Below are 25,220 nucleotides of genomic sequence, written 5' to 3'. Positions count from 1 at the left end.
CCAAGCTGGAGATGTGGCTCTGCTTTCAGAGCCCTGGCTCCCACAGTGAGTCCGGAACACCCTTGGAAAGGATTCCAGGTGGCCTGTCCGAGCTCCTCTGACTTTACAGTTTGTCCACCCCTCCCTTCCCAGAGCCCAAGGAAAGGCAGGGCTCTCAGGCCATGGTGGTTTATTGATGCAAGCACAGCACAGGTGGGTGTGCCCCCAGCCCAGGGCAGACACAGGGCCAGGGGAGGGGCAGCGGGCCATCCCCTCAGCGAGGGGAAAGGGCCTGGGGCCCACGTCCTCTCCTCCATGCACCTCCCACGGCCCCCAGCCCTGATCCAGGCCACAAAGACATCACAAAGATGACCACACCATTCCCTGTGGCTACAGAAGAGGCCACCAGCTGTCCCATTCGCCCGCTCACTGAGATATGGCCTTGTTGGCCCGCTGCCCCCTTCTGTCTTTCATCACAGAAGTCCGCTGTCACTGTGGAGGCTGCTATCCTTCACCTGGCATCCTTCTGCCACCCCTCAAACAGCTGGATGCATTAGCTGACACCTCTCCTCATCACCCACCAGGTCTGCTCGTCTCCATGGTCCACACTCACCGCTCCCATGACCCGTACAAAAGTAGGAAAGAGGAGAAAACACTGAGTGGCCCGGGAAAGACTTCACCAAGAACTCCCCAGGGAAGGGGCTCTCCGCCAGGAGGCTGGCTTCGCGGTGAGGTGAGGAGCCAACAGTGCCGGGGGGCGCGGGCGCGAGGTGGGGGGGCGCAGGGAAGCCACGGTCCAGATGACACGCAGGCACAGTGCAGTGGCGGCGCCCCGGCAGAGTGAGTGAGCAAGCGCGCAGCCAGGTGGGGTACCAGGGCCCTGTGGGAACGCCCTCGCTTCCAGTTCCACGCCGGGACCCCTCGGCGTGAGGCCATCCACTCCCAGCTGAGGAAGGGGTCCCTCTGGGTCTCAGGGGTCTCTGGCCCCCTCCTCGACCCCAGTGGCTGCCACTGCACACCCCAGCACTCTGAGCAAGGGAGAAAGTCCGCTGGGATTTACACCATCTCCAGGCAGAAGAAGGGGAACCCCCCCAGCAGCCAGGTGCCCCCAAAGCCAAGAGAAAGAGGGCCCTTTTTTAGAGGGCAGGTGGAGAAGGAGAGGGACGGCTCTCCCCATGCAGGAAGAGGGTGTTCCAGGGCAAGGAATAACTGGGTGGAGTTGGGGTGGGGGGGGGTCACAGCTGTGCAGGAGACTATTTATAGAGGGAGAGGGTGGGGCCTGCAGTAGGACGCCCCCAAGGCCCGGCTCGTGAGGGAGGGGGCATTCTGTGATTGGCCCTGAATGGGGTGGGTGGGGCTAAGGAAGAACACGCCCACAGCTCTCGGCTCACCTCTGGAGGCAGGCAAGCTACAGGTGAGTCTTGCGAGGGAAGGCTTCCGTGGAAGAACCCTAGAGGGGCAGGTCTCCTGAGATGGAGACCTGGCATGAGGCAAGAAATAACAGGGCAGGGAAACCAAAGGAAAGGGGAAGTCTCCAGAAATCCACCCGCCCTCCCCACCAACCTGCTGAGGCTAAGAAGCCTTCCCAATTCGGCCAGGCATGGGCAGGCCATGCCTGCCAAGGGACCACCCTCCGTTGCTTCTAATGCCCTGGGGAAGGGAAGGGAAGAGGGAGATGGATGGCGTGGAGGGAGCAGGGGGGCAAGGGAGAGAAAGCCAGCTCCCTGCGTTTATGCCACCCATCACCACCCTGCTTGCCATCTCTCCCTAACTCCCTGGCTCCCCAGGAGTCCCTAGCGGCCCACGCTGATGTTGCAGGTCTTGCAGCTGGGGTCTTTCTTGGCGTCGGCGGTGGACAGGCTCATCAGCTGGTGCCCGCTGATCTCCCCCAGGGTGCCCAGGGACAGGTCAACCGGCTCGGTGTAGATGATCTCCAGGATGAGGTCCTGGGCATGGCGGAAGACCAGCTCCCCATCCTCCACGCTGCAGGTCAGGAACTTGTTGCAGGCAATGTCCAGGAGAGGCAGACGGTCGCGGCAGAAGCGGTCCCCCAGAGAACCCTTGGGGGCCAGCACCAGGATGGCGTAGTGGTAGGCCGTGTACATACAGTAGAAGTCCGCAAAGTAGAGGTTGGTGCTGGGGTTGAAAAGGCGCTGGGCGGGGATCTGGAAGCGCCAGCGGCCGTAGGGGGAGTCCTGCGGGGGCTGGCCAGTGTTGAACTCCGTATTGCAGCTGAAGAAGACACCGTGGAGCATGCCGCTGGTTGGGGAGCCGTGGCTGCCGCTGTTGTCCTTCAGGTAGGGTTGCAGCATGTTCCCGCAGTGGGTCCTGCCCACCGCAGGGGGAAAATAAATGCCAAGAGGAAGAGAAAGTGCTTTTGGTTAGCTGGACTGAGGCTTGGCGGCTGTGGTGTGACCAAGAAGGAAGTCAGCCCAGCTCTCAGTTCTCCCACCAGCTACCGCCTCCACCAGTCACAAATAGAACATTCCAGAAGGCAAGAGAAGGGATGGGGCTGATCCAGCCCACTCCTTCACGGAGGAGAGATTTGAACCTGCCACTCCCCAGCTTAAAACCCTTTTGATGGGGCTTGCACAAAAAAGCAAGATCGGGAAGATCTGGTCTTTCTTGTCCCACCTCCTACCACCCCCACACTCACAGGTAACACCCTCCAGCCATGCAAGAACCCCACCCCAGGTCTTTCCTGCCTCTGTACCTTTGCAGTGCTCTTCCCTCTGCCTGAACTGCCTTTTCTACCTTTTCCCACCTGGCCTGGCAAACTTCTAACCATCCTGCAAAGTCCAAAACAGGTGTCCCCTCCCTTCTCCTCTAAAACCTTCCAGGGACTTCCCTGGTGGTCCAGTGGTTAAGAATCTGCCTTCCAGTGCAGGGTGTGTGGACTCAATCCCAAGTTGGGGAACTAAAATCCCATGGGCCTCGGGGCAACTAAACCTGTGCACTACAACTAGAGAGTCTGCACACTGCAAAAAAATATCCCACGTGATGCAACTAAGACCCGAGGTAGCCAAAAAAAAAAAAACCTTCCAGGAACAGCAAACACTTGTATTCAACAAAATTTGGACTGCTTACTGTGTGCAGGGCACTGACCTTTACTCAGCAATCACACACACTTACTACATTCCATCCGGCTGTACTGTCCCCTTGATAGACTCAGGTTTGCAGGAGCAGGGGCTATGCCTTTATTCTTTTTTTTTTTGGCTACACTCTACAGCATGCAGTGATCTTAGTTCCCTGACCAGGGATTGAACCCTGCAGTGCTATCATGGAGTCTTAACCACTGGACCACCAGAGAAGTCCCTATTCATCTTTATATTCCAGCATATATGGATGCTCTGCGTCTCTCCCTTGCTTGCTGATAGAGGAGCCCAAACTGGGCCAGTGTCCTCCCCACTCACCTACTGCCTCCCTTCTTTAGTATAAACACAGAAGACCCCCTGGGGTCAGGTCAGAATGCCCCACCCCAGCAGACTGCCGTGATAAAAACAGTAACAGCGGCAGCTTGCCCTGGCCCAGCCTTAGAAGGACTTGGAGCCGTATCAGGCAGCGAAGAGTGGATGGGCAGCCCCTGGCCCTTCTGGCCCTCTGGGCCTCAGTCTCCCCATTTGTAGGCTTAGAGTGTTGGATCAAATCACCAATTTTCAGACATGTTAAAAATACTTCAAACATTCAAGCAGAGCCCCTCTTGTATCCCCCAAGGAAATTATACACAGGCAGGCAGAGGCAACAAACCTGAAGCTGCCCTGGCTGGATGATGGGGGTGGGGCTCACCCGGCCTCATCCTCTGAGTTCCTCACTAACCCTTCAGCACCACCCTAGGATGCCCTGAGATCCTTCCCCGGAGCCTCCAGGCTTCCCAGCACACAGTTTGAAGATCACGACCCTTCTTGCTCAGAATCCTCTCACTCTGTGTTCCCCTCACCACCTCCCTTGAGACCAGGGCCTGAATTGGAGGGACAGCTGACCTGTAGCCTTGTGTGCATGCGTGCTCAGTCACGTCCAACTCTTTGTGAACCCATGGACTGTAGCCCGCCAGGCTCCTCTGTCCATGGGATTTCCCAGGCAGGGATACTGGAGTGGGTTGCCATTTCCTTCTCCAGAGGACCTTCCTGACCCAGGGATCAAACCCACATCTCCTGTGTCTCCTGCATTGGCAAGTGAATTCTTTACCACTGTGCCACCTGGAAAGCCCAACCTGTAGCCTTAGAGCTCAGCAAAAGGGAGGATTAAACCCAGGACCTCATTCACTCAGGCTTGTTAGTGCAGTGCCTCCAAGCAGCCCCATTCTGAAGCCCCTTTCCTTCTCTGGAGCCCAACACCCCCCCTCCCCCCGAACCAGCCTGGGATATAGGGTGATGGTGAGGACACCAGAGGAGGGTCTGGCAACTAACAGGGTGGAGGTAACCTCAGAGGGCCAGGGTAGTGGGCAGAGCCGCGTCAGGAAGTCCAGAGCTGGCCGTACCTGGCGTGCTGGAAGTACTCCTTGTGATGGTTGCGGTAGAAGACAGAGAAGCGGAGCATGCGGCCTGCAATCTGCTCAGCCTTCTCCTGTAGCTGGGCCAGGTGCTCCTTGGCATAATCTGCAAGAGTCCAGGTGGGTGAGCTGAGGGCCAGGCGGGGGATCACAGCTTCCCCCTCAGATCACCCACTGCCCCCAGGGTGCAGGGGAAACCAGACAGTCACAGTACCTGGGACCAGAAAGGACTACCTGGCCTGGCTGGGAACTTGGGCAGCTGGAGGCTGTCTGTCCTGTCACCTCAATGCCCTGTGACCAGAGGCTCAGGGCTCTGCACTAGAAAAGGGCAGAGGGCTGCCCAGTTATACAATCATGTCGAGGGACCCAGAGACTGTAATCCCAGACCATTTTCATGTGAAAAGAGAACCAAGACGCAAAAGATTGAGAGGAAAGAATCTGAGGTCCTTTGGAGAGAGCCCCTCAAATCCAGCAGGTATGAGCCTGTCCACACCACTATATGGAAGTCAGGGGTAATTTCAGGACAGCAAGGAGATCAAACCAGTCAATCCTAAAGGAAATCAATCCTGAATATTCATTGGAAGGACTGATGCTGAAGCTCCAATACTTTGGCCACCTGATACGAAGAGCCGACTCATTGGAAAAGACCCTGATGCTGGGAAAGATTGGAGGCAGGAGGAGAAAGGGGGGACAGAATGAGATGATTGGATGGCATCACCAGCTCAATGGACATGAGTTTGAGAAAACTCAGGGAGATCATGAAGGACAGCGAAGACTGGCATGCTGCTGTTCTTGGGGTTGCAAAGAGTCAGACACGACTTAGCAACTGAACAATAACTGAGGGGAAACTGCAGACAACTGAGGGAAAGAAAGGGTTAGGGGCAATGACTCTGCCTCAGCATCCCAGGAGAAAGGAGGAAGGCTGGAAACAGAATGGTAAAACTAGACTGGATGGGCCAGGCCAGAGGCTAGGGCTGTGGGGTCCAGGCAGGGCTGCTGCTCATCTAGACAGCACCTTTGAACGAAGCAGGAAAAGCTGCCCTTTCCTCTTTGCTAATGCAGCCCTGGCCAGGGTGCTGCATTGACAAGAGAAGGAGGAACTGGATTGCAGCCATCCCCAGCTCCCAAGTTTGAATGAACTCCCACTGCATGTAGAGTTCTGGGGTACACCAAGAGACTTTCCCTGCAAGGTGCAGGAGTACCTCCAGAGAGTGGGGTTTTGAAGCCAAGTTAAGGAAAAAAACAGCACTCAAAAGAGAAAGGCAGGTCAAGGAGAGCTGGGGCACAGACCTTGGCAGAGGATGGAGTCAGCAGCTTCTGAGGCCTGAGGCTAAGGATGTTCCTGCCCCTTCCTTGTGACAGGGGAAGATCTGGAGCAATTCTCACGTGGACAACAAAAGAATAGAAGATTGTGGGGCAGATCCTGGGTCACCAGTGACTCAATACGCAGAAGCCCCAGTGTCTGTTCATGTTGGAGTTTGCAAGTTAATAGGCAAGTTTGCGGGGCCATTTTCCGAGGCTGAGTGGAGGCTCAAGACAAACAAAATGTGATGGTCCCACCAGTGTCCATCAACCAATGATCAATAAACAAAATGTGGTCCATCCACACAATGGGGTGTTATTGAGCTTTAAAAAGGAAAGAAATTCTGACACATGCTACAACACGGATGAACCTTGAAGACATTTTGCCAAATGAATAAGCCAGTCACAGAAGTGCAAATACTGTATGATTCCCTTCATATGAGATACTGGACTGTAGCCAGCCAGGCTCCTCTGTCCATGGGATTCTCCAGGCAAGAATACTGGAGTGGGTTGCCATTCCCTTCTCCAGGGCATCTTCCCGACCTAGGGATTGAACCCAGGTCTCCTGCATTGGGAGGCAGATTCTTAACTGTCTTAGCCACAGGGAAGTCCCATATGAGATACTGAGAGTTGTCAAATTTACAAAAAGAGTAAGGGTGGTTTCTGGGGCATTTAATGAAGGGGAAAGGTAAGTTGTTTTTTAAGGGGGCATAATGTTTCAGCTTGGGAAGATGAAAATTTTCTAGACATGGATTGTGTGCCAACATGAACATACTTAATCCTGCTGGACTGTCCATTGAAAAATGGTTAAGGTGGTAAGTTTCTGTTATGTGTGATTTCCCACACTTATGCTTGCTCCAGGCCAGAGAAGTACCTCCATCCCTTTCCAGAAGTGGTATGGTCAATGCAATTAGCAGTGCTCACATCTGCCTCCTGCATCAGACTGCAGGCTTTGGGGTGGCAGGAGTGGGTCTCATCCACGGTGTCAGCCAGAGCATGGTGCCTACATACAGCAGGAGTTGCTAAATGCATGCTGGGTTAAGAGGAAGCCCCCTCCTGACCATCACTAAATCAGCCAAAGCAGCCAGACAGCAGAACCTCACCCCCAGTGCAGAACTCGACCGTCTCACTCCAGCCAGACACCAGGTACTCCCCGTCGCTCTGCTTCACAGCAGTCTGCACTGCCACACTGTATTCAGTGCGGGGACTCAGGAACCAGTGGCCTCTCACCGTCATAGGCAGTGGCACAGCCTTGGCAACAAGCTTGGTGGGGACATCCTGAGAAGTGAGGTGCAGACAGAGAGCCAAGAGTCAAACTGGAGGTCACGTCCACCCTTGGCATTCCCCCAGGCCTCTCACTCCCCCGATGGCCACCTTCCTGTTGAAGATAGCCGGAGTCTTAAGGACTCAATGGCTCGGTGCCCTGGCCACCATTTTCCTGCAGAAGCAAGCAGTGGCCATTGGGAAGGCCGTACAGATCCTCCCTGGCCTCCACCTGCTTAACCCCTGATGCCCGTTCTCTTGGGAACGGAGGAGAAAGGCCACTGGGGTGGAGGCCTGCAAAGTTGAGGGCGGTGAGACCTTCATTTTCGAGGGACACCTCGAGAGCGCTGCACACTGCAGCGCCGTCTCCACGGCAACGACAAATGCTGAGAAGCCAGGGAGGAAAGGAAAATATGCCTTCTTCTTTGGGGGGAGGAGGGTTAAGGGGGTGGTGTTGAACATTCACGTCACCGTGGCAACTGGCCTGCCAAAAGACACCCAGATTGGAGAGCCAGTTCCAAAGAAAGAGAGGGTGAGTAACCCACACGATGCGGTCGTCGTGGGAACCAGCTCCTTCCCACCTCACTCTTCCCCCTGCCTCTCTGCCAGCTCGCCAGCTCGAGAAGATAGAAGCCTTCCTCCTGCCCACCCCCACACTAGCTCTAACCCAGGGAAAGGACACCCCAGCCATCAGAGGGCTCACCACGCCATCTCTTTTCTAAACCCAGTGAAGGATAGCCCAGAGGGGGAGGGCAGAAAGGATCACAAGGGCCTGCATGCGTGTGTGCTCAGTCACTAAGTCGTGTCCAACTCTTTGCAACACCATGGACTGTGGCAGGCCAGTCCATAGGATTCTCTAGGCAAGAATATTAGAGTGGATTGCCATGCCCTCCTCCAGGGGATCTTTCCCACCCAGGGATCGAACCCGCCTCTCTTCTGTCTCCTGCGTTGGCAGCCAGGTTCTTTACCACTAGCGCCACCTAGAAAACCACCCCTCAGGGGCCTGAGAACCAAGCAATGGGCCCCACCCCTGCCCAAGGCCCACCCCATCAAAAACAAGGCTGTTTCCTGAGTTAGGGGCTTTGTCAGACCCCTGAGACATCCCCAGGTGTGACGTCTGTGGCCCCACCCTGGCTTTTCCCACCCCGTGTGAAGGTCCAGTCACGATGCTGATAGCGCTCTTCAAGGTATGCTGGGCCCAAGTCGAACACCACACAGACAGTTACCTCCATGAAGCCTCTCACAAGCTGGCATTATTATTATTATTATTATTCCCTTTTTACCGGGGGAAGAGAGAGGTTAAACTTTCCCAAGATTCCCCAGGAGGAGCTGGGCTGGAGTCGGGCCCTCTCTAGGCATTCTGCCGGCCTGCCTCCTTGGAGAGCAGCCTCTGGGAGGAAGCACTCTGGGCGGTGCGCTCACCCGGTGCTTGAACTTGTTGGAGTTCTTATTCTCCTTCTTGTTCAGGTCGATGAAGTAGTGGGTGACCCTCTCCAGGTCACTGTTCTCCATGGTCCAGGAGATGCGGAAGGAGTCGCAGGTGATGTTGCTGACCTCGATGCTGTGGGGCGTGGACAGCAGCTCCATGCTCCCCGCTGGTTTGGCTTCTGTGAGGACTGCAGAGGGGAAAAGAAGCTTCAGTACCTCCCTCCCTGCCCCGGAACCTTCTAGAATGTCTTGCTCCCACCATCCCTTGCCAGGTGGAACCTTGAGGAGCCTTCACTTGTACCTGCCTTGTCGGATCTGATAGGAAGATGGCATGGGGAGGGCTGGAGGGGTGGATCTGAAGGTGGGCTGGGGGGCCCCTTGGCGGGGACTCTTGGCTCTCTCTTCAGAGGGGTCTGCAGAGCAGACGGCACCTGACAGGTGGCGGAGGCAGTGGGAATGCTGCAGACACAGGGTGGGACAGATTTGCAGCAGATGGAGCCGCAGAGGGGGCCTGCAGCCAGCAGGCGTGAACAGAGAAGGGGGGTGCCGGAGGTGCAGGAGTGGCGAGAAGATGGGCTGAGGGCGCAGCAGGCAGGGGCACCGGCAGCCCAGAGGCCTGGGTGCCAGGGCTCTCGAGCCCAGGCCCCCCTCCACCCTGGGGGTGACTCAGCAAGGATCACCACGGAGGGGCTGGGAGCACAGGCACCATGGAGATGACATGGATCCACTGGTGGCAAGAGGGGCAGCAGGCCGTAGCTCTCTTGCACCTGTAACTTTTCAACTCCATTTTTTTCTTTTTCTTTCAGCAGATCCTGTGGTTACTTGACTCTTCAGTGACTAGTTTTTAACCTTTACATCTCTTGCAGGCCAACTACGTGCTAATAATTTCACAAACATCATCTCGTGCAAGCCTCACAATTATTATTATTGTCCCTATTTTACTGATTAAATAGCTGAGGTCGGGGGTGGAGGGTGGTACTAAGATGCCAAAGGCCACTCAGCTGGAAAATGATTGGAATGCAGGTCTAATTCCACAGTCTAAGCTCTTTATCTTTAAGCTAAGGTTCTGTCCTCTTATGTGTGTGTGTGTGTGTGCACGCGTGTGTGTGTGATGCGTGATACATGTGTTATGTGCTTGTGTATGCCAGGTGCTCATGGTTCTACTGCTATTTATTTTTCCTCTTTCCATCCTTCCCTTTCAAGGAATTGCCTTCTCTCTCACCTCTTTCTGTCCCCGGCTGCTGTTCCGGGTTTGAAAGGACCACAACATCATCACTCTCACCTGTACTGTAACTGGGACAAGCTGGCTCTGGCCTTGACTTTGGCCTGGCTCAAAGGACCTCTGAAGAACAGGGTGGGGAACTGAGAGGGAGGAGGAGGTGGCGGAGGGCTGCTGTCTCTGGGCCAAGAGCACATGATCAGACTCTGCCCTGGGGTGTGTTCTCCGTCCCCCACAGAGCTCCTGCCTTCCTCAAGCCCAGTGTCAGCACACTCAGATTTCTGGGGTGTCATCTCCTTTTCTCCCTGTCTCTCTCCCTCACCCAGGCGCTAACGGTGAGGGTACCTTGTACCTTCGAAAGCAGGTACTTCTAATTATAGCTCTCATAAGATCCAACCCACACTCTCCTGTCAATTAAGCCTGCTCGGGAGCCTGGCACCTCTAAATTAACCCATGGGCTGCCTGGGTAGCAGGCACAGGGTGAAGAATATGGGTGGTGGCTCCCACCAGTCCTAGGATGTCAGCTCAGTCCTTGCTTCATCTTAGCTTTCCACCCTAAAGTGTGTGCCTGCCTGTGATGAAATGCAGCCAAATGCCGGTGGCTCTGTGTACGGGAATCCTATGGTAAATAAGCACGGTGTTGCTCCCAGGTCCACCCCCGAATCAAACAGAATGGGATGGGCGTCTAGAAACAACTGCGTGGTAATAAAACAGTTGGTAATTCATGGGGACAGGTGTGGAGCGGGGGGCAGTTGCCATCCCTCGGGCTACCAGTGAGGAGCTCCCTGGGAGACACACGTGCCCCCTCAAATGCACCCACACACATGCACCCACACACACCAACGCAGACACACACAAACACATCCCCCAGAGGGCCCAAGTGGCTGTCTCCCACCCACATGGGATGCAGTCTACGCTGACCCCGAGGGCGGACACCCACCCCTGCTCCCTTACTCCTGTTCTCATACTCTTCCCAGAGGCAGGGGCAGCCGTGTTTGGTGGTGGGATCTCCAGCACCTGGCTCTTCCTTTCCTCTCTCCAGTTCTAGGAGAGCTCAGATCTAGCTTTGGGGAGCCCATACTAGCTTTGGGGGTTGACTGTGAGTGACACTGGGAGAACAACAAAGCCAAGAGGACCAAGGATGGGCGTGCACCCAGGTCTCTAAGCCCAGATGACGGGGAAAGGCAGGGTTTGATGGACAGGCTGAGATAGCACCTGAGAAACACCCATGGTCCCATGTAATCCACCCTAAGACAAGCATTTACACACACCCACACGCAGAGGCACACACACTGGATCTGCCCACCCACACCTACCACACATGGCTGCACACACCTCCTCAGACATCCTTGTCCTCCTCACTCACCTATGCACTAAGGTCCCCTCCACCACCTTCTGCATTCTAAGAATGTCCTACAGCTGGCTCTCCACAAGCTGTCACCTCCACACAAACCCACGCATGTTCACATCCGCAGGCTCTCACACACACGTATGCACACACGCCTTCCCACAAGCCATATTTGGGGAAGAAAGGAGGCCACAGGCACTAACATGCATGCGTGCCACCTCCGCCTTCTTGCACACACGTGTGCATTCACACACACATCAACCTCTGCCCATATTCTGGTATTCTCGCTCACGGCTCCTCCGGGCTCAAAGCCACAGACTTGGAGAATGCGTTTGTCTCTGCCAGGCTCTGCCAGCCCCATCCTTCTCATGCCAACAGGTTTGCGCACCTACGCAGGTGGACCTACCCATGGACAGAGGTTTCTGCCCACTCTCTCCACCTCCATCCCTCCTCCTGCTCCGGAGTTGTGCCTCCCCACCTAGAAACCCTCTCTGGTCGCATGCATTCCCCTCCCCCAACAACAAGCACTCCCACACACATGACAAGTGATATGTCCATCCCCAAAATATACTGCCTCACATCACCCCCAGCCCACACAGCCCCCAAGCTACTCAGATAACTGGTCCCCCACACATGGACCTTACATGCGAAAGAAACGTATGTTTCCAGACACAACACGTGTGAACATAAGTGCAGGCAGACAGAACTATGTACGCAAGCAAGCCTCTAGTCCCCTGACAAGCAAGCACTCAAGCTATACACACTGATGACTCCAGGCCGCCCGTGCCTGTTCAGAGCAGCCACTGCATGCCAGAGGGAACGCGTCCCCCCCACCCTGTCCCCAGTGGCATCGCTGACTGCAGCAGAATGGTCACGGGGTGACAGTGGTGCCCCAGGGACTGAGTCCAGCTGTGAACCCCTTTGCTGAGCGCCCAGGGAAAGGGGGACAAGGTTGTCGTTCCTGGCACTCCAGGTGGGCACCGCGGGCAATGGCGGGACCCTGGTGCCCCCGGCTCCTAGCCCCTGGCCACGTCTCTAGATTGACAGCAGGATGTTCTGGGGAGGAAGAACACTCACCTGGCTCCACCGGGCTCTGCAGAGGGAGATCTGGATGGGAGGGAAGGGAGAGACCTCTGTGTGGACGTGCTCCTCAGGCAGAGGGGCAGCAGCCGGACGTCTAGGTCACAGTCAGCAGCACTCGCTTGCTCCCCTAGCTCCTTTTGCGACTGTCAAGGAGGCTTCTTCCATGCCCCGCCTGACTCTGCAGCGCAACGCTTCTGCCCCCGGAGAGGCAATGCTCCTAGCCGGGAGAGAAGCGAGAGCGAAATCAAAGCGGCGTGGAGGAGAGAGAGGCAGAGAAGGCGAGAAAGAACGAAAGAGCCAGACCGAATCTGGCTCCACCAATGGGATCAGTGGCTGCCCAGCGTCAGGTGACAATAAGCAAGCTTGGTCCCTGCTCGCCTGGGCTGCTGGGAGGGGGGAAAGGGCAGAGGGTCTCTTAGGGAGCTCAGTCGATGTCCTTGGAGACGGTGGCAGGGATCACCTTTCCCACATGCTCCCAGGACCGGCCGCCCCCAGAAGTCTCTCCAACACACCCCTGCTTGGGAATCTCTCACTTGAAGCAGCCCCTAAACTTCAAGATGCTGGGAGAGGGGTGGGGCTTAGCCTAAGGGCTCAGGAGCTCCGAGGCCTGGATTGTGATTGGGGGATGGGGAGGAGGAAGAGTACAGGGAAGAGTCCACCGGGAGTATGCGAGCTGCAGGGGGCAGGCATAGGGGGTCTGTTTACAGTCTGGATTCTTGCTCATCCATTGCTCCGTTTTCTTACCAACTCTATCAAGAGCTATCAGACCTGCAGCTCCAGGGCCCCCTGATCCTCTAGAGAGAATGGCTGGCTGTGTAAGTTCTCCAGGGAAAAAACAAGAGAAAGAAGTTGTGGGGCAGTGAAGGGATAGCAGAGACGAGGAAACGGGGGTAGGAGGAGCTCACAGAGCTTGGCGTGTTCCCATCTCAGCCAACTCCCTGGGCTTAAAAGAGCCCAGCCCTGAATACCTTGGCCAGAGAGATTATCATCTGCTCTCTGATTAACAGGAAGGTTTTCTATCACTGAGAAAGGAGGACCCCAAGGATGTCATGGTGAAAACACTCAAGGAAATCTGAATCAAGCAACCAACAGTGACAAAGAGTATGCAGGGTGTGAAAAAACACAGACTTTGCAGTCAGACAGATATATATGGTCAAAAATTCTTGCTCTGTCACTTTCTAGCTGGGTGACCTTGGACAAGTTACTTACCCTCTCAAGGCTTCAATTTCTGCATCTGTTAAGAGGAATAATGACACAAGCTTGTTGTCATCACTGATGAGAAATTTTGTAAATCATGAAGCTGTGGCTGGTCCAGGAGATGTGCCCAGTCACCCAGAGTCATACTGATGCCCAGTCACATCAGAGCTGTTATCATCAGCATCATTGTTGACAGTGCCTGCCTGCAACGAGCCCACAGCCTTGTATGGGAGAAAAGATGGACATCTAGAGACCCAATTAGAGAACAAGGAATATACGGCTAAACTGAGGGTATAGATGGGGATTCGAAAAAGGAGGAGTGGGGACCAGCTCCAGAGAACAGGTGGAGCACAGCCCAGACACTGGAAACAGCAGTGTGGTGGGGGTGGGGAGGGCTTGGTGCAGGGCCAGCAGGCCGACCAGGCGGGCCCTGGGTGAGGGACTCAGAGAGCCACAGGGGGCCTGAGCTGAGCATAGGAAAACTCCCTGAGAGGGACTCAGAGACTGCAGGCATCGGCCACAAAGGTTAAAGGAGTTGACAGTGGTTAGAAAGTGAACAGTTTACTGAAAGTGAAAACAAGCAGAAGCCAATCCTACCTTAAAGGGGTGTGGAGAACCAGGGCAAGTTGGGTCAGATCCCGAACCTCACAGTGAGATGTGTAGTGTTACACGGAGGCAGGATTAAGCACTCCCTTGGCCAAACAAGAGGAGGTCCTTCCCCTCATATACCTACACGGAGATGTTGAAACTCCAATGACATGCAACGTGTTGTCTCATGATTATGGCCAGCAGCAGACATCTGGACCAAAACCTGGCCCTAGAGCCAACCTACAGACAGCAACTCCCCTTTAAAGGAAGACTAGTTTAAGCACATCCCTGCCTCCCACCTTCGTGGGATGGCATGAGATCATGCGTCCCAATCAGAGAACAATAGCCATCTGAATGAGCTTTTGTGGAGCTTGGTGCTGGCTTCAGGTGAAGGCACAAACCCTCAGAGCTCCTGCCCTTTCTCGCCTCAGAGAACTTCTCTGCAGATCACATGAGGAGACGCATGGTAAGAAGAAAGCATAACAGGCCAAATATAACTAACTCCGGATGAAACCAAAACGGCCGCCAAGATGCACTTCTGCTGCATTTTTATTTTTAATAACTTTTTATTACACAACTCATACGTGAAAAAGAAAAATTAATTCTAAAATTTGAGAGCATTATAATTGCTTGTTTCCTTACCATTTAGAAATAGGCATATAAGATACATATTTTATTAGCAAAAATAGAAAGTATAAATACTGTTTTATACCTGGTTCTTCCACTTACCAATACCTTTTCTGTTCATCACAGTCTTTCTAGAGCATTTTTTTTTCCCCTTTGGCTGCACTGCTCTTAGTTCCCTGACCAGGGACTGAACCCAGGCCAATGGCAGTCAAAGTGCAGAGTTCTAACCCCTGGGTGGCCAGGGAATTACGTACATTACTACTTTAAATTTAAATATGTTCTATTTCTTTGAAGCTTATCTTTTCTATAATTAACTTATTTTACTTTTTCTCCATTCTAAACAACACTGCAATGAACATTCTTACAGCAAAATCCCTTCCCACACCTTAATTATTTTTCCAACAAAATATTAAGTGGTATAATAAATACAAAGGGACCTTAACTGGATACTGATTTAAACAAACCATTAAAAAAAAACAACTTATGTAACAACTGGAAAATTTGAATACTAACTGGATTTTGATAATATTTAGGAATTGGCAACCCATTTCAGTATTCTTACCTGTGAAATCCCGTGGACAGAAGACCCCAGCATGCTACAGTCCATGGGGGTCACAAGAGTCAGACATGACTTAGCAACTAAACAATACCAAGGAATTATTAGTTCTGATCCTCCTTCAGGGTTATTCTTTTAAAAGAATATCCTTCAGAGATACATATTTATGGATGAATGACATGATATCTGTGATTTGTTTCAGAATAATCTTAGGGGGACTCAGTAGGATGTGTATATGAAAGATCAGTATGGGTGGATAATTGCTGAAGCTGGGCACTTTGAGATTCAATAAGCTATTTTCTCCATTTTTGTGCATGCTTGGAAGTTTCCCTGTTAAACATTATATCTAAGCTATGATTACAATACAGTCATAACAAAAGCATTTATTAAGCACCAAGACCCAGTGCTAGGCAGGTGATTCTCATAACAGCCTTGAGGGGTAGATCTAGCAACCCTTTTTTTCGAAAAGTGGATGGTGGAAAATGAGACTTGGTCCATAAGAAGTCAAGGTAGAGTCAAATTCAGGTTTGAGTACAAAGACTGGGTTCTTCATGGTAGAAGGACATAGAGCAAGTATAAAGTCTTAGGTAACAGAGAATGAGGCTGCACATGAAAAAAATCTACAGTCTTAACATTGCTTGTGCACTTTTTATTTTTTGAAAATTGTTTTATTATTTATTTATTTTTGGTTGTGCTGGGTCTTTGCTGCTGCCTGAGGCTTTCTCTAGTCGCAGTGAGCAGGGGCTGCTCTCTAGCTGTGATGCATGGGCTTCTCTTGTGGAGCACAGGCTCTAGGCCCCCGGGTTCAGTGGTTGTGGCACACGGGTTTGGTTGCTTCTTGGCATGTGGGATCTTCCCAGACCAGGGATCAAACCAGTGTCTCCTGCATTGGCAGGCGAATTCTTAACCACTGGACCACCAGGGAAGTCCCTCATGCACCTTTTAGACTCAAAATGTTTACATGTGTTTCCTCATGGTTGAAGAAAGTATGGAGATTTCAGAGGCCAATGAATGCAGACACACCCAGATAGCCCATAAAAACCACCTTGTTCATTCACAAGTGTTGACAATGACAGGAGTGGGCAGTGGCTGTTTATGAGAACTGTGTGGATTTCTCAGTGCTTATTTACTTTACCTGTTTGAAATTATGTTTAGGCCTCCTACAACCCCCACCTATTTCGAACTTATAAAGAATATTAATTCTAAAAACTGGACACATTTCTGAGTATGGACTCAACTAAAGAATATAATACACTTTAAAGCTTTTTGAAAACTTAAATATGTAACAATTTTAAGGCATGGAAAAATACCAAATTATATTTAAGGAGACTGAAAAGTTATTAGAAGAGACATTAATGAAATGTTGGAGGAGTTAAATTTCAAGGGAAGAAGATCAAAAACAATAAAGAAAGTATCACAAGTGAAATGAGAAGGGGAAGAACTAATCAGATAGAACCATGGTGCTGGAATAGTTACTAAACTATGCCTGAAGTGGACCAGCATAAAGTTGGGACTATGGAATACCTCTGGGCACTGCATGGCAAGATACTGGGGTAACACTTAGACATATTGAATATCAAACTCCTACCATGCTGCAAAGGCTTTCCTCCACAATAATTCTATTTAGAGAACTGCATAGAGAAGAACCTACAGAGAAGACATAGGAAAAGGCAACACAAAGATGGCTTTTACACCAATGGTGTAAAAGTTAAATTACTGATACAATCTATCTGGAAACAATCCATCCTTATTTTTCTAAAGCACATAGGGCTGCCTGGCCTCGCCACAAACTGAAATCCATTCATTCATTCAAGAAAAATTTATTGGATGCTTCACTATGTATCAGGCATTGTTTTAGGCAATGAAGATATTGTTGTGGGAGGAGAGAGAAGAATCCCTGCTCTTGGGGACTTACTTTCTGGCAAGGGGAAGACAGACAGTAAATAAACTCTATATTAGGTGACGCTCAGTGCTATGGAGGGACTTCCCTGGTGGTCCAGTGGTTAAGAACGTGCCCTCCAATGCAAGGGACGTGGGTTTGACCCCTGGTTGGGGAACTAAGATCGCACATACCATGGGGTGACTAAGCCCATGTACCACAACTACTGAGTCCATACTCTGCAACTAGAGAGAAGCCTGCATGGTCTCAATGAAAGATCCCAAGTTCCGCAACTAAGACCTGACGCAGTCAAAAATAAATAAAGAAATATTAAGAATAAGAAGAAAACATTCAATATTTCAAAAAAGTGCTATGGAGAAAAATAAGTCAGATGTAGGGATAGGGAATGTCTTGGGGGAGTCCGTGTGTGCTCAGTTGTGTCTGACTCTTTGCAATCCCCTGGACTATAGCCCACCAGACTCCTCCTCTGTCCATGGGATTTCCCAGGCAGGAATACTGGAGCTGGTTGCCTTTTCCTTCTCCAGGGGGTCTTCCTGGACCAGAGATCAAACCCACATTTCCTCATTGGCAGGTGGATTCTTTACCACTGAGCCACCTGGGAAGCCCTCCAGGCAGGGAGAGTGGGAGGTTACAGTTTTAAAGAAGGCCATCAGAGAAGGCCTGGGAAAGATGACTTTGGGCAAAAAAAAAAAAAAATCCAAAGGGAGGGAGGCATGCAGAATTATCAATATGTGGGGGAGGAGCATTCCCATTAGCGGATGGACGTAGAGGCCCTGAAGCAGGAGAGAGCCAAATTGTTCCAGATACAGCAAGACCAGTGCAGCAGAAGCAGAGGGAGTGAGGAGAGGGTGGCAGAAGTTGGGGACAGAGAGATGGTGGGTGGAGGGACAGATGATGCAGGGGTGTGTAAGCTGTTCTCAAACCTCTGGTTTGTACTGTGAAATGGGAAGCCATGGGGAAGTTTAGAGCAGAGACTGACCTGATGTGAAATATGTTAATTGTGCTCTCCCAAGGCTTGGCGGAGGGGGCTCAGCTGGAAGAACGAAGGCTGTTAGAAGGCCCCTATAATAATCACAGCCTCCTCACTAGAGGTGGCCTGGACCTAGGTGGGGTGTCAGTGAAGCTGGTGAGAAGCAGTAGGACTCTGGCTATATCCGGGAGAGCTGACATGTTACATGCACCACATGAGAAAAAGAGGCAAAAATAACTAAGATTTTGGACTTGATCTCCTATGAGGGAGGAGTTGCTGGGTACTGAGATGGGGAGTACTCCGGAGTAGTTTGAGGAGGAAAATCAAGGGTTTGGCTGTGGATATAGGTTTGAGATGCCGGGCAGACATCCCCATGGAGGTGTGGGATAGGCAGAGAGATGTAGCTGGAAAGCAGAGAGGTCCAGATGATAAGCCCTGAGGAGTTGTCACATACAGCACACAGTTCAAAGCTGAGAAACTGGACCATTGCCGAGGGAGCAAGTATAAGAGAAAAGGGAAGTTCTGAGAACTGAATCTTACAGCTCTCTAGTGTTTTGAGGTCAAGGAGATGAGGAAGAACCAGAAAATACATGGCTTCAAAATGATGTAAACAAATTAGGATAAATTATTCATAGATAATATGTAATAACTTGAACTCGGATAACATTTCCAGACCACATATTCCTTTTATTCTACTGATATGTATTCAGAAGGGTTCTTTATTCATTTACCATTTCCATTGCCCATCGAGAATTCATAGACAGAATCCGTTAAACCTTCTGAAATCTGTATTTAGACTCCAAAAATCCCTTCTTGAAGACGTTTTAATTGTAGGTTAATTGCTTTACAATGTTTTTTGGTTTGTGCCATGTAACTGTGAATCAGCCATAGGTATACACATGTTCTCTCCCTCTCGAATCTCCCTCTCACCCCCTACCCCATCCCACCCCTCTAGGTTGTCAGAGAGCACCAGGTTGAGCTCCTTGTATTATACAGCAACTTCCCACCAGTCATCTATTTTACATACAGTAATGTGTATGTTGAAGCCCAAGTGGTGGTAGTGGTTTAGTCTCTAAGTCGTGTCCAACTCTTTGTGACCCCATGGACTGTATGTAGCCTGCCAGGCTCCTCTGTCCATGGGATTCTCCAGGCAAGAATATTGGAGTGGGTGGCCATTTCCTTCTCAGAAGCCCACGTGGCACCATGGTAAAGAATCCACCTGCCAATGAAGGAGATGCAGGTTTGATACCTGGGTTGGGAAGATCCCCTGGAAAAAGAAATGGCAACCGCTCCATTATTCTTGCCTGGAAAATTCCATGGACAGTGGACCCTGGCATGCTACAGTTCACGGGGTCACAAAGAGGCAGACATGACTTAGTGACTAAAGAACACAATGTATAGGTTTCAATGCTACTCTCTCAATTCAACCCACACTCTCCTTCCTTCACTGTGTCCATACGTCCATGATTATTAATTTCAGACAAAAACGAGAATGAAATATGTAAATTTTTCATATTTACTATGAAATATGTAAAAATAAAGTACAATAAAATGTTCTTAGTAACAAATTAAAGTCTGTTTGGCTAATAATAACTTACAACTTTTATCTGAAGCTAGATAAGAGAATGAACCCTCCTCCAGAGAAAATAAGGGAGGGGTGGAGCAAATTAAGAAAGACAGCAGAATGGTGCCAAAAGTATATCAGCCTAATTAGAGGGAAAACTGGAGTGTATTCTTAATGGGGAATTATAGTAATTGTTGTTAGGAAATAAGCCCCAAAACGTAAAAGGTATTAATAGAAGGCTTGATTTAAGCATTCTCTCCTCTTGTCCTTTAGGCATGAAAAATGCTGTGTAAATCCAACAAGCATTGCAGTAAGAAAACTGGTTAAACAAAGCACGGTGTACAAGAACAATGAGGAGTACTATTTAGCCATTAAAAACAGTAGCTTAGAAGAATATTTAATAACTCAGAAAAATGTTTATAGTACATGGTGTGAAAAAAAGCAGATTATAGAACCACATATAAAATGTTTCAATTTTTCATTTTTATACAATTTTTAAAGGTTACTTTCCACTTAGAATTATCACAAAATATTGGCTACATTCCCTCTGTTGTACAATACATCCTTGAGCCTATCTTATACCTGATAGTTTGTACTTCCTGCCCCGCCCCCACTGGTAATCACTACCTTGTTGTCTATATCCGTGAGTCTGCTTCTTTTTTTGTCATATTCACTAGTTTCTTGTGTTTTTTAGATTCCACAAATAAGCGATATCATACAGTATTTGTCTTTCTCTGTCTGACTTTCTTCACTTTAGCATAAAGCCCTCCAAGTCTCTCCATATTGCTGCAAATGGCAAAAATTCATTTTTTTTCATTCTTATTTATGGTTGAGCAGTATTCCATTCAATATGCTACTGGAGATCAGTGGAGAAATAACTCCAGAAAGAACGAAGAGATGGAGCCAAAGCAAAAACAACACCCAGTTGTGGATGTGACTGGTGATAGAAGTAAAGTCTGATGCTGTAAAGAGCAATATTGCTGTAAAGAACCTGAAATGTTAGGTCCATGAATCTTAAGGCAAATTGGAAGAGATCAAACAGGAGATGGCAAGAGTGAACGTCATCAACGTTTTAGGAATCAGCGAACTAAAATGGACTGGAATGGGTGAATTTAATTCAGATAACACTTATATCTACTACTGTGGACAATAATCCCTTAGAAGAAATGGAGTTGCTATCATAGTCAGTACTTGGATGCAATCTCAAAAATGACAGAATGATCTCTGTTTGTTTCCAAGGCAAATCATTCAATATCACAGTAAACCAAGTCTATGCCCCGACCAGTAATACTGAAGAAGCTGAAGTTGAACAGTTCTATGAAGACCTACAAGACTTTTAGAACTAACACTCCAAAAAGATGTGCTTTTGATTATAGGGGACTGGAATGCAAAAGTAGGAAATCAAGAAACACCTGGAGTAACAGGCAAATTTGGCCTTGGAGTACAGAATGAAGCAGGGCAAAGGCTAATAGAGTTTTGCCAAGAGAACACACTGGTCATAGCAAACACCCTCTTCCAACAACATAAGAGAAGACTCTACACATGGACATCACCCGATGGTCAACACAGAAATCAGATTGATTATATTCTTTGCAGCCAAAAATGGAGAAGCTCTATACATTCAGCAAAAACATGACCAGGGGCTGACTGTGGCTCAGATAAGGAACCCCTTATTGCCAAATTCAGACTTAAATTGAAGAAAGTAGGGAAAACCACTAGACCATTCAGGTATGACCTAAATCAAATCCCTTACAATTATAAGGGATTTGAGAAATCTATTTGAGAAATATATTTAAGGGACTAGATCTGATAGACAGAGTGCCTGATGAACTATGGACGGAGGTTCATGACATTGTACAGGAGACAGGGAGCAAGACCATCCCCAAGAAAAAGAAATGCAAAAAAGCAAAATGGCTGTCTGAGGAGGCCTTACAAATAGCTGTGAAAAGAAAAGAAGCCAAAAGCAAACGAGAAAAGCAAAGATATACCCATTTCAATGCAGAGTTCCAAAGAATAGCAAGGAGAGATAAGAAAGCCTTCCTCAGTGATCAGTGCAAAGAAATAGAGGAAAACAATAGAATGAGAAAGACTAGAGATCTCCAAGAAAATTAGAGATACCAAGGGAACATTTCATGCAAAATGGGCTCAATAAAGGACAGAAATGATATGGACCTAACAGAAGCAGAAGATCATTAAGAAGAGGTGGCAAGAATACACAAAAGAACTGTACAAAAAAGATCTTCACGACCCAGATAATCACGATGGTATGATCACTCACCTAGAGGCAGACATCCTGGAATGTGAAGTCAAGTGGGCCTTACAAAGCATCACTACGAACATAGTGGAGGTGATGGTATTCCAGTTGAGCTATTTCAAAACCTAAAAGACGATGCTGTGAAAGTGTTGCCCTCAATATGCCAGCAAATTTGGAAAACTCAGCAGTGGCCACAGGACTGGAAAAGGTTAGTTTTCATTCCAACCCCTAAGAAAGGCAATGCCAAAGAATGCTCAAACTACCGCACAATTGCACTCATCTCACATGCTAGCAAAGTAATGCTCAAAATTCTCCAAGCCAGGCTTCAGCAGAATGTGAACCATGAACTTCCAGATGTTCAAGCTGGTTTTAGAAAAGGCAGAGGAACCAAAGATCAAATTGCCAACATTTGCTGGATCATGGAAAAAGCAAGAGAGTTCCAGAAAAACATCTATTTCTGCTTTATTGACTATGCCAAAGCCTTTGACTGTGTGGATCACAATAAAGTGTGGAAAATTCTGAAAGAGATGGGAATACCAGACCACCTGACCTGCCTCTTGAGACACCTGTATGCAGGTCAGGAAGCAACAGTTAGAAATGGACATGGAACTGGTTCCAAATAGAAAAAGGAGTACGTCAAGGCTGTATATTGTCACCCTGATTATTTAACTTATATGCAGAGTACATCATGAGAAACGCTGGGCTGGAAGAAGCACAAGCTGGAATCAAGATTGCTGGGAGAAATATCAGTAACCTCAGATATGCAGATGATACCACCCTTATGGCAGAAAGTGAAAAACTAAAGAGCCCCTTGATGAGGGTGAAGGAGGAGAGTGAAAAAGTTGTCTTAAAGCTCAACATTCAGATAACAAAGATCATGGCATTTGGTCCCATCGCTTCATGGCAAATAGATGGAGAAAGAGTGGAAACAGTGGTAGACTTGCTATGGTTTTGCCAGTGGTCATGTATGGATGTGATAGTTGGACTATAAAGAAAGCTGAGTGCCAAAGAATTGATGCTTTTGAACTGTGGTGTTGAAGAAGACTCTTGAGAGTTCCTTGGACTGCAAGGAGATCCAACCAGTCCGTCCTAAAGGAAATCAGTCCTGAATATTCATTGGAAGGACTGATGCTGAAGTTGGAACTCCAATACTTTGGGTACCTGATGTGAAGAGCTGACTCATTTGAAAAGACCCTGATGCTGGGAAAGATTGAAGGCAAGAGGAGAAGGGGACAACAGAGGATGAGATAGTTGGATGGCATCATTAACTTGATGGACATGAGTTTGAGTAAACTCTGGGAGTGGGTGATGGACAGGGAAGCCTGATGTGCGGCAGTCCATGGGGTCGCAAAGAGCCGGACATGACTGAGAGACTGAACTGAACTGAACTGAACTGAGTATTTCATTGTATATGTATATATATATGTACCACATCTTCTTTATCCATTCGTCTTAGGTTGTTTCTTACGACACTTAGGTTCTACCTCTTGGCATTTATAAATAATGCTGCTGTGAACACTGGGGTGCATGCATCTTTTCAAATCAGTGTTTTTCTTCTCTTCAGACATATACTCAGGAGTGGAATTGCTGGGTCATATGGTAGTTCTATTTTCAGTTTTTTGAGAAACCTCCATACAATTTTCCACAGTGGCTGCACCAATTTACATTCCCACCAACAGTGTACAAATGATAATCGCCTTTCTGACAAGTGTGAGGTGATATCTCATTGTGGTTTTGATTTGTATTTCTTTCATAATTAGTAGTATTGAGCATCTTTTCATGCTCAACATGTGCATTTCTTCTTTTGAAAAATGTTCAGTTCTGCCCATTTTTTAATCAAGTTGTTTTTTTGATATAGAGTTGTTATTAGACTCCATTTGCATTTATAAAATATTGGCTATATTCTCCAATTTGTATAATATATCCTTGTAGCTCATTTTATACATTTATACCTAACAGTTTGTACCTCTTAATCCCCTCCTCCTACATTGCCCCTTCTCACTTCCCTCTTCCCACTGGTAACCACTAGTTTGTTCTCATATCTGTGAGTCTGCTTTTTTGTTACATTCACTAGTGTTTTGTATTGTTTAGATTACATATACAAGTAATACCATACAGTATCTTTCTCTTGTCTTACTAATTTCACTTAGCATAATGCCCTTCAAGTCCATCCAGGTAAATGGTATGCAAATGGCAAGTTTTCATTCTTGTTTATGGCTGAGTAGTATTTAACTGCGTGTGTCTTTCTATGTGTACATATACATATATACCCATGTGCTGTGCTCAGTCGCTTCAGTTGTGTCTGACTCTTTACAACCCCATGGACTGTAGCCGGCCAGGCTCCTCTGACCATGGGATCCTCCAGGCAAGAATAATGGAGTAGGTTGCCATGCCCTCCTCCAGGGTATCTTCTGAACCCATGGGTTGAACCTGAGTCTCCTGCCTCTCCTCCATTGTGGGCGGATTGTTTATCACTGAGCCATAAGGGAAGCCCATACACTTATATCCATATCACTATATATTTGGATGCTTCTTAAAATTTTCCAAACTTTCTATAGTGAATAAGTGTCTCTGTAAAAAAACAAAACAAAAAACAGAACAAAACAAAAACCTAGGAGCTGCGAGAAAGCTGGTGGACCTCAAAGCCCAGAGAATGAAATCAAAGCAGTTCTAGTGCCTCAGTGAGAAGCTAAGAGCTATTGTGTGTAGCTCTGCAGGGGACAGGAAGTGTTCTCCTTTGGTTAGATTTGCTGCTACTGCTGCTAAGTCACTTCACTCGTGTCTGACTCTGTGTGACCCCATAGACGGTGGCCCACCAGGCTCCCCTGTTCCTGGGATTCTCCAGGCAAGAACTCTGGAGTGGGTTGCCATTGGTTAGGTTTAGTTATCATGAAACAAATATGGAGAAAAGTTGAAAAAAGTCTGGTTTAGAAACCAACACAACAAAATTTTACTATAATATTATTAAATTGACAGGTTAAATTTTTGAAAGCCAGTACTCAAAACAATGTGGTAAAATGTTACGTATATTCTCATATATGATATATATTCATGTATACATTTTTATCAGTGATGCATATTGGCACAATCCTTTTTGAAAGTAATTCAGCAATATCTACGAACAACCATAAAATGTGCATGTTCAAAAGGGAATAGCCACTATGGAAACAGTTTGGCAATTTCTGATAAAATGAAGCATACAACTATCATTCAACCCAACAATTGCACTTGTGGGCATTTATCCCGGAGAAAGAAAAACATACAAAAACCTGTACATGTATGTTCATAGCAGCTTTATTCATGATGGCCCCTAACTAAAAACAACCCAGATGTTCTTCGAAGGATGAATAAATAAACCATGGAAATTCAGCAATACAAAGGAATGAACTAGTTATACATGCATGATAACATGCAACAGCTTGGATCATCTCCAGAGAATTATGCTGAGTAAAC

General features: G+C 48.7%; 1 protein-coding gene across 1 annotated transcript; it reads right to left on the bottom strand.

Moving 5' to 3' along the window:
• PHYHIP (phytanoyl-CoA 2-hydroxylase interacting protein) lies at window positions 1-12,360 on the bottom strand. Its single transcript, XM_005895313.3, has 5 exons — window positions 12,106-12,360; window positions 8,456-8,649; window positions 6,874-7,048; window positions 4,457-4,574; window positions 1-2,307 (listed from the first exon to the last, which is right to left on the bottom strand). Exons 2-5 carry the CDS (start codon window positions 8,618-8,620, stop codon window positions 1,773-1,775), a joined length of 993 nt encoding a protein of 330 aa, XP_005895375.1. The 5' UTR covers window positions 8,621-8,649; window positions 12,106-12,360; the 3' UTR covers window positions 1-1,772.
• Window positions 12,361-25,220: the final 12,860 nt, after the last annotated feature.

The sequence above is a fragment of the Bos mutus genome, chromosome 8, assembly GCF_027580195.1.
Source record: "Bos mutus isolate GX-2022 chromosome 8, NWIPB_WYAK_1.1, whole genome shotgun sequence".
Classification (NCBI taxonomy): Eukaryota; Metazoa; Chordata; class Mammalia; order Artiodactyla; family Bovidae; genus Bos; species Bos mutus.
This window is presented reverse-complemented; position numbering and strand designations above follow the sequence as displayed.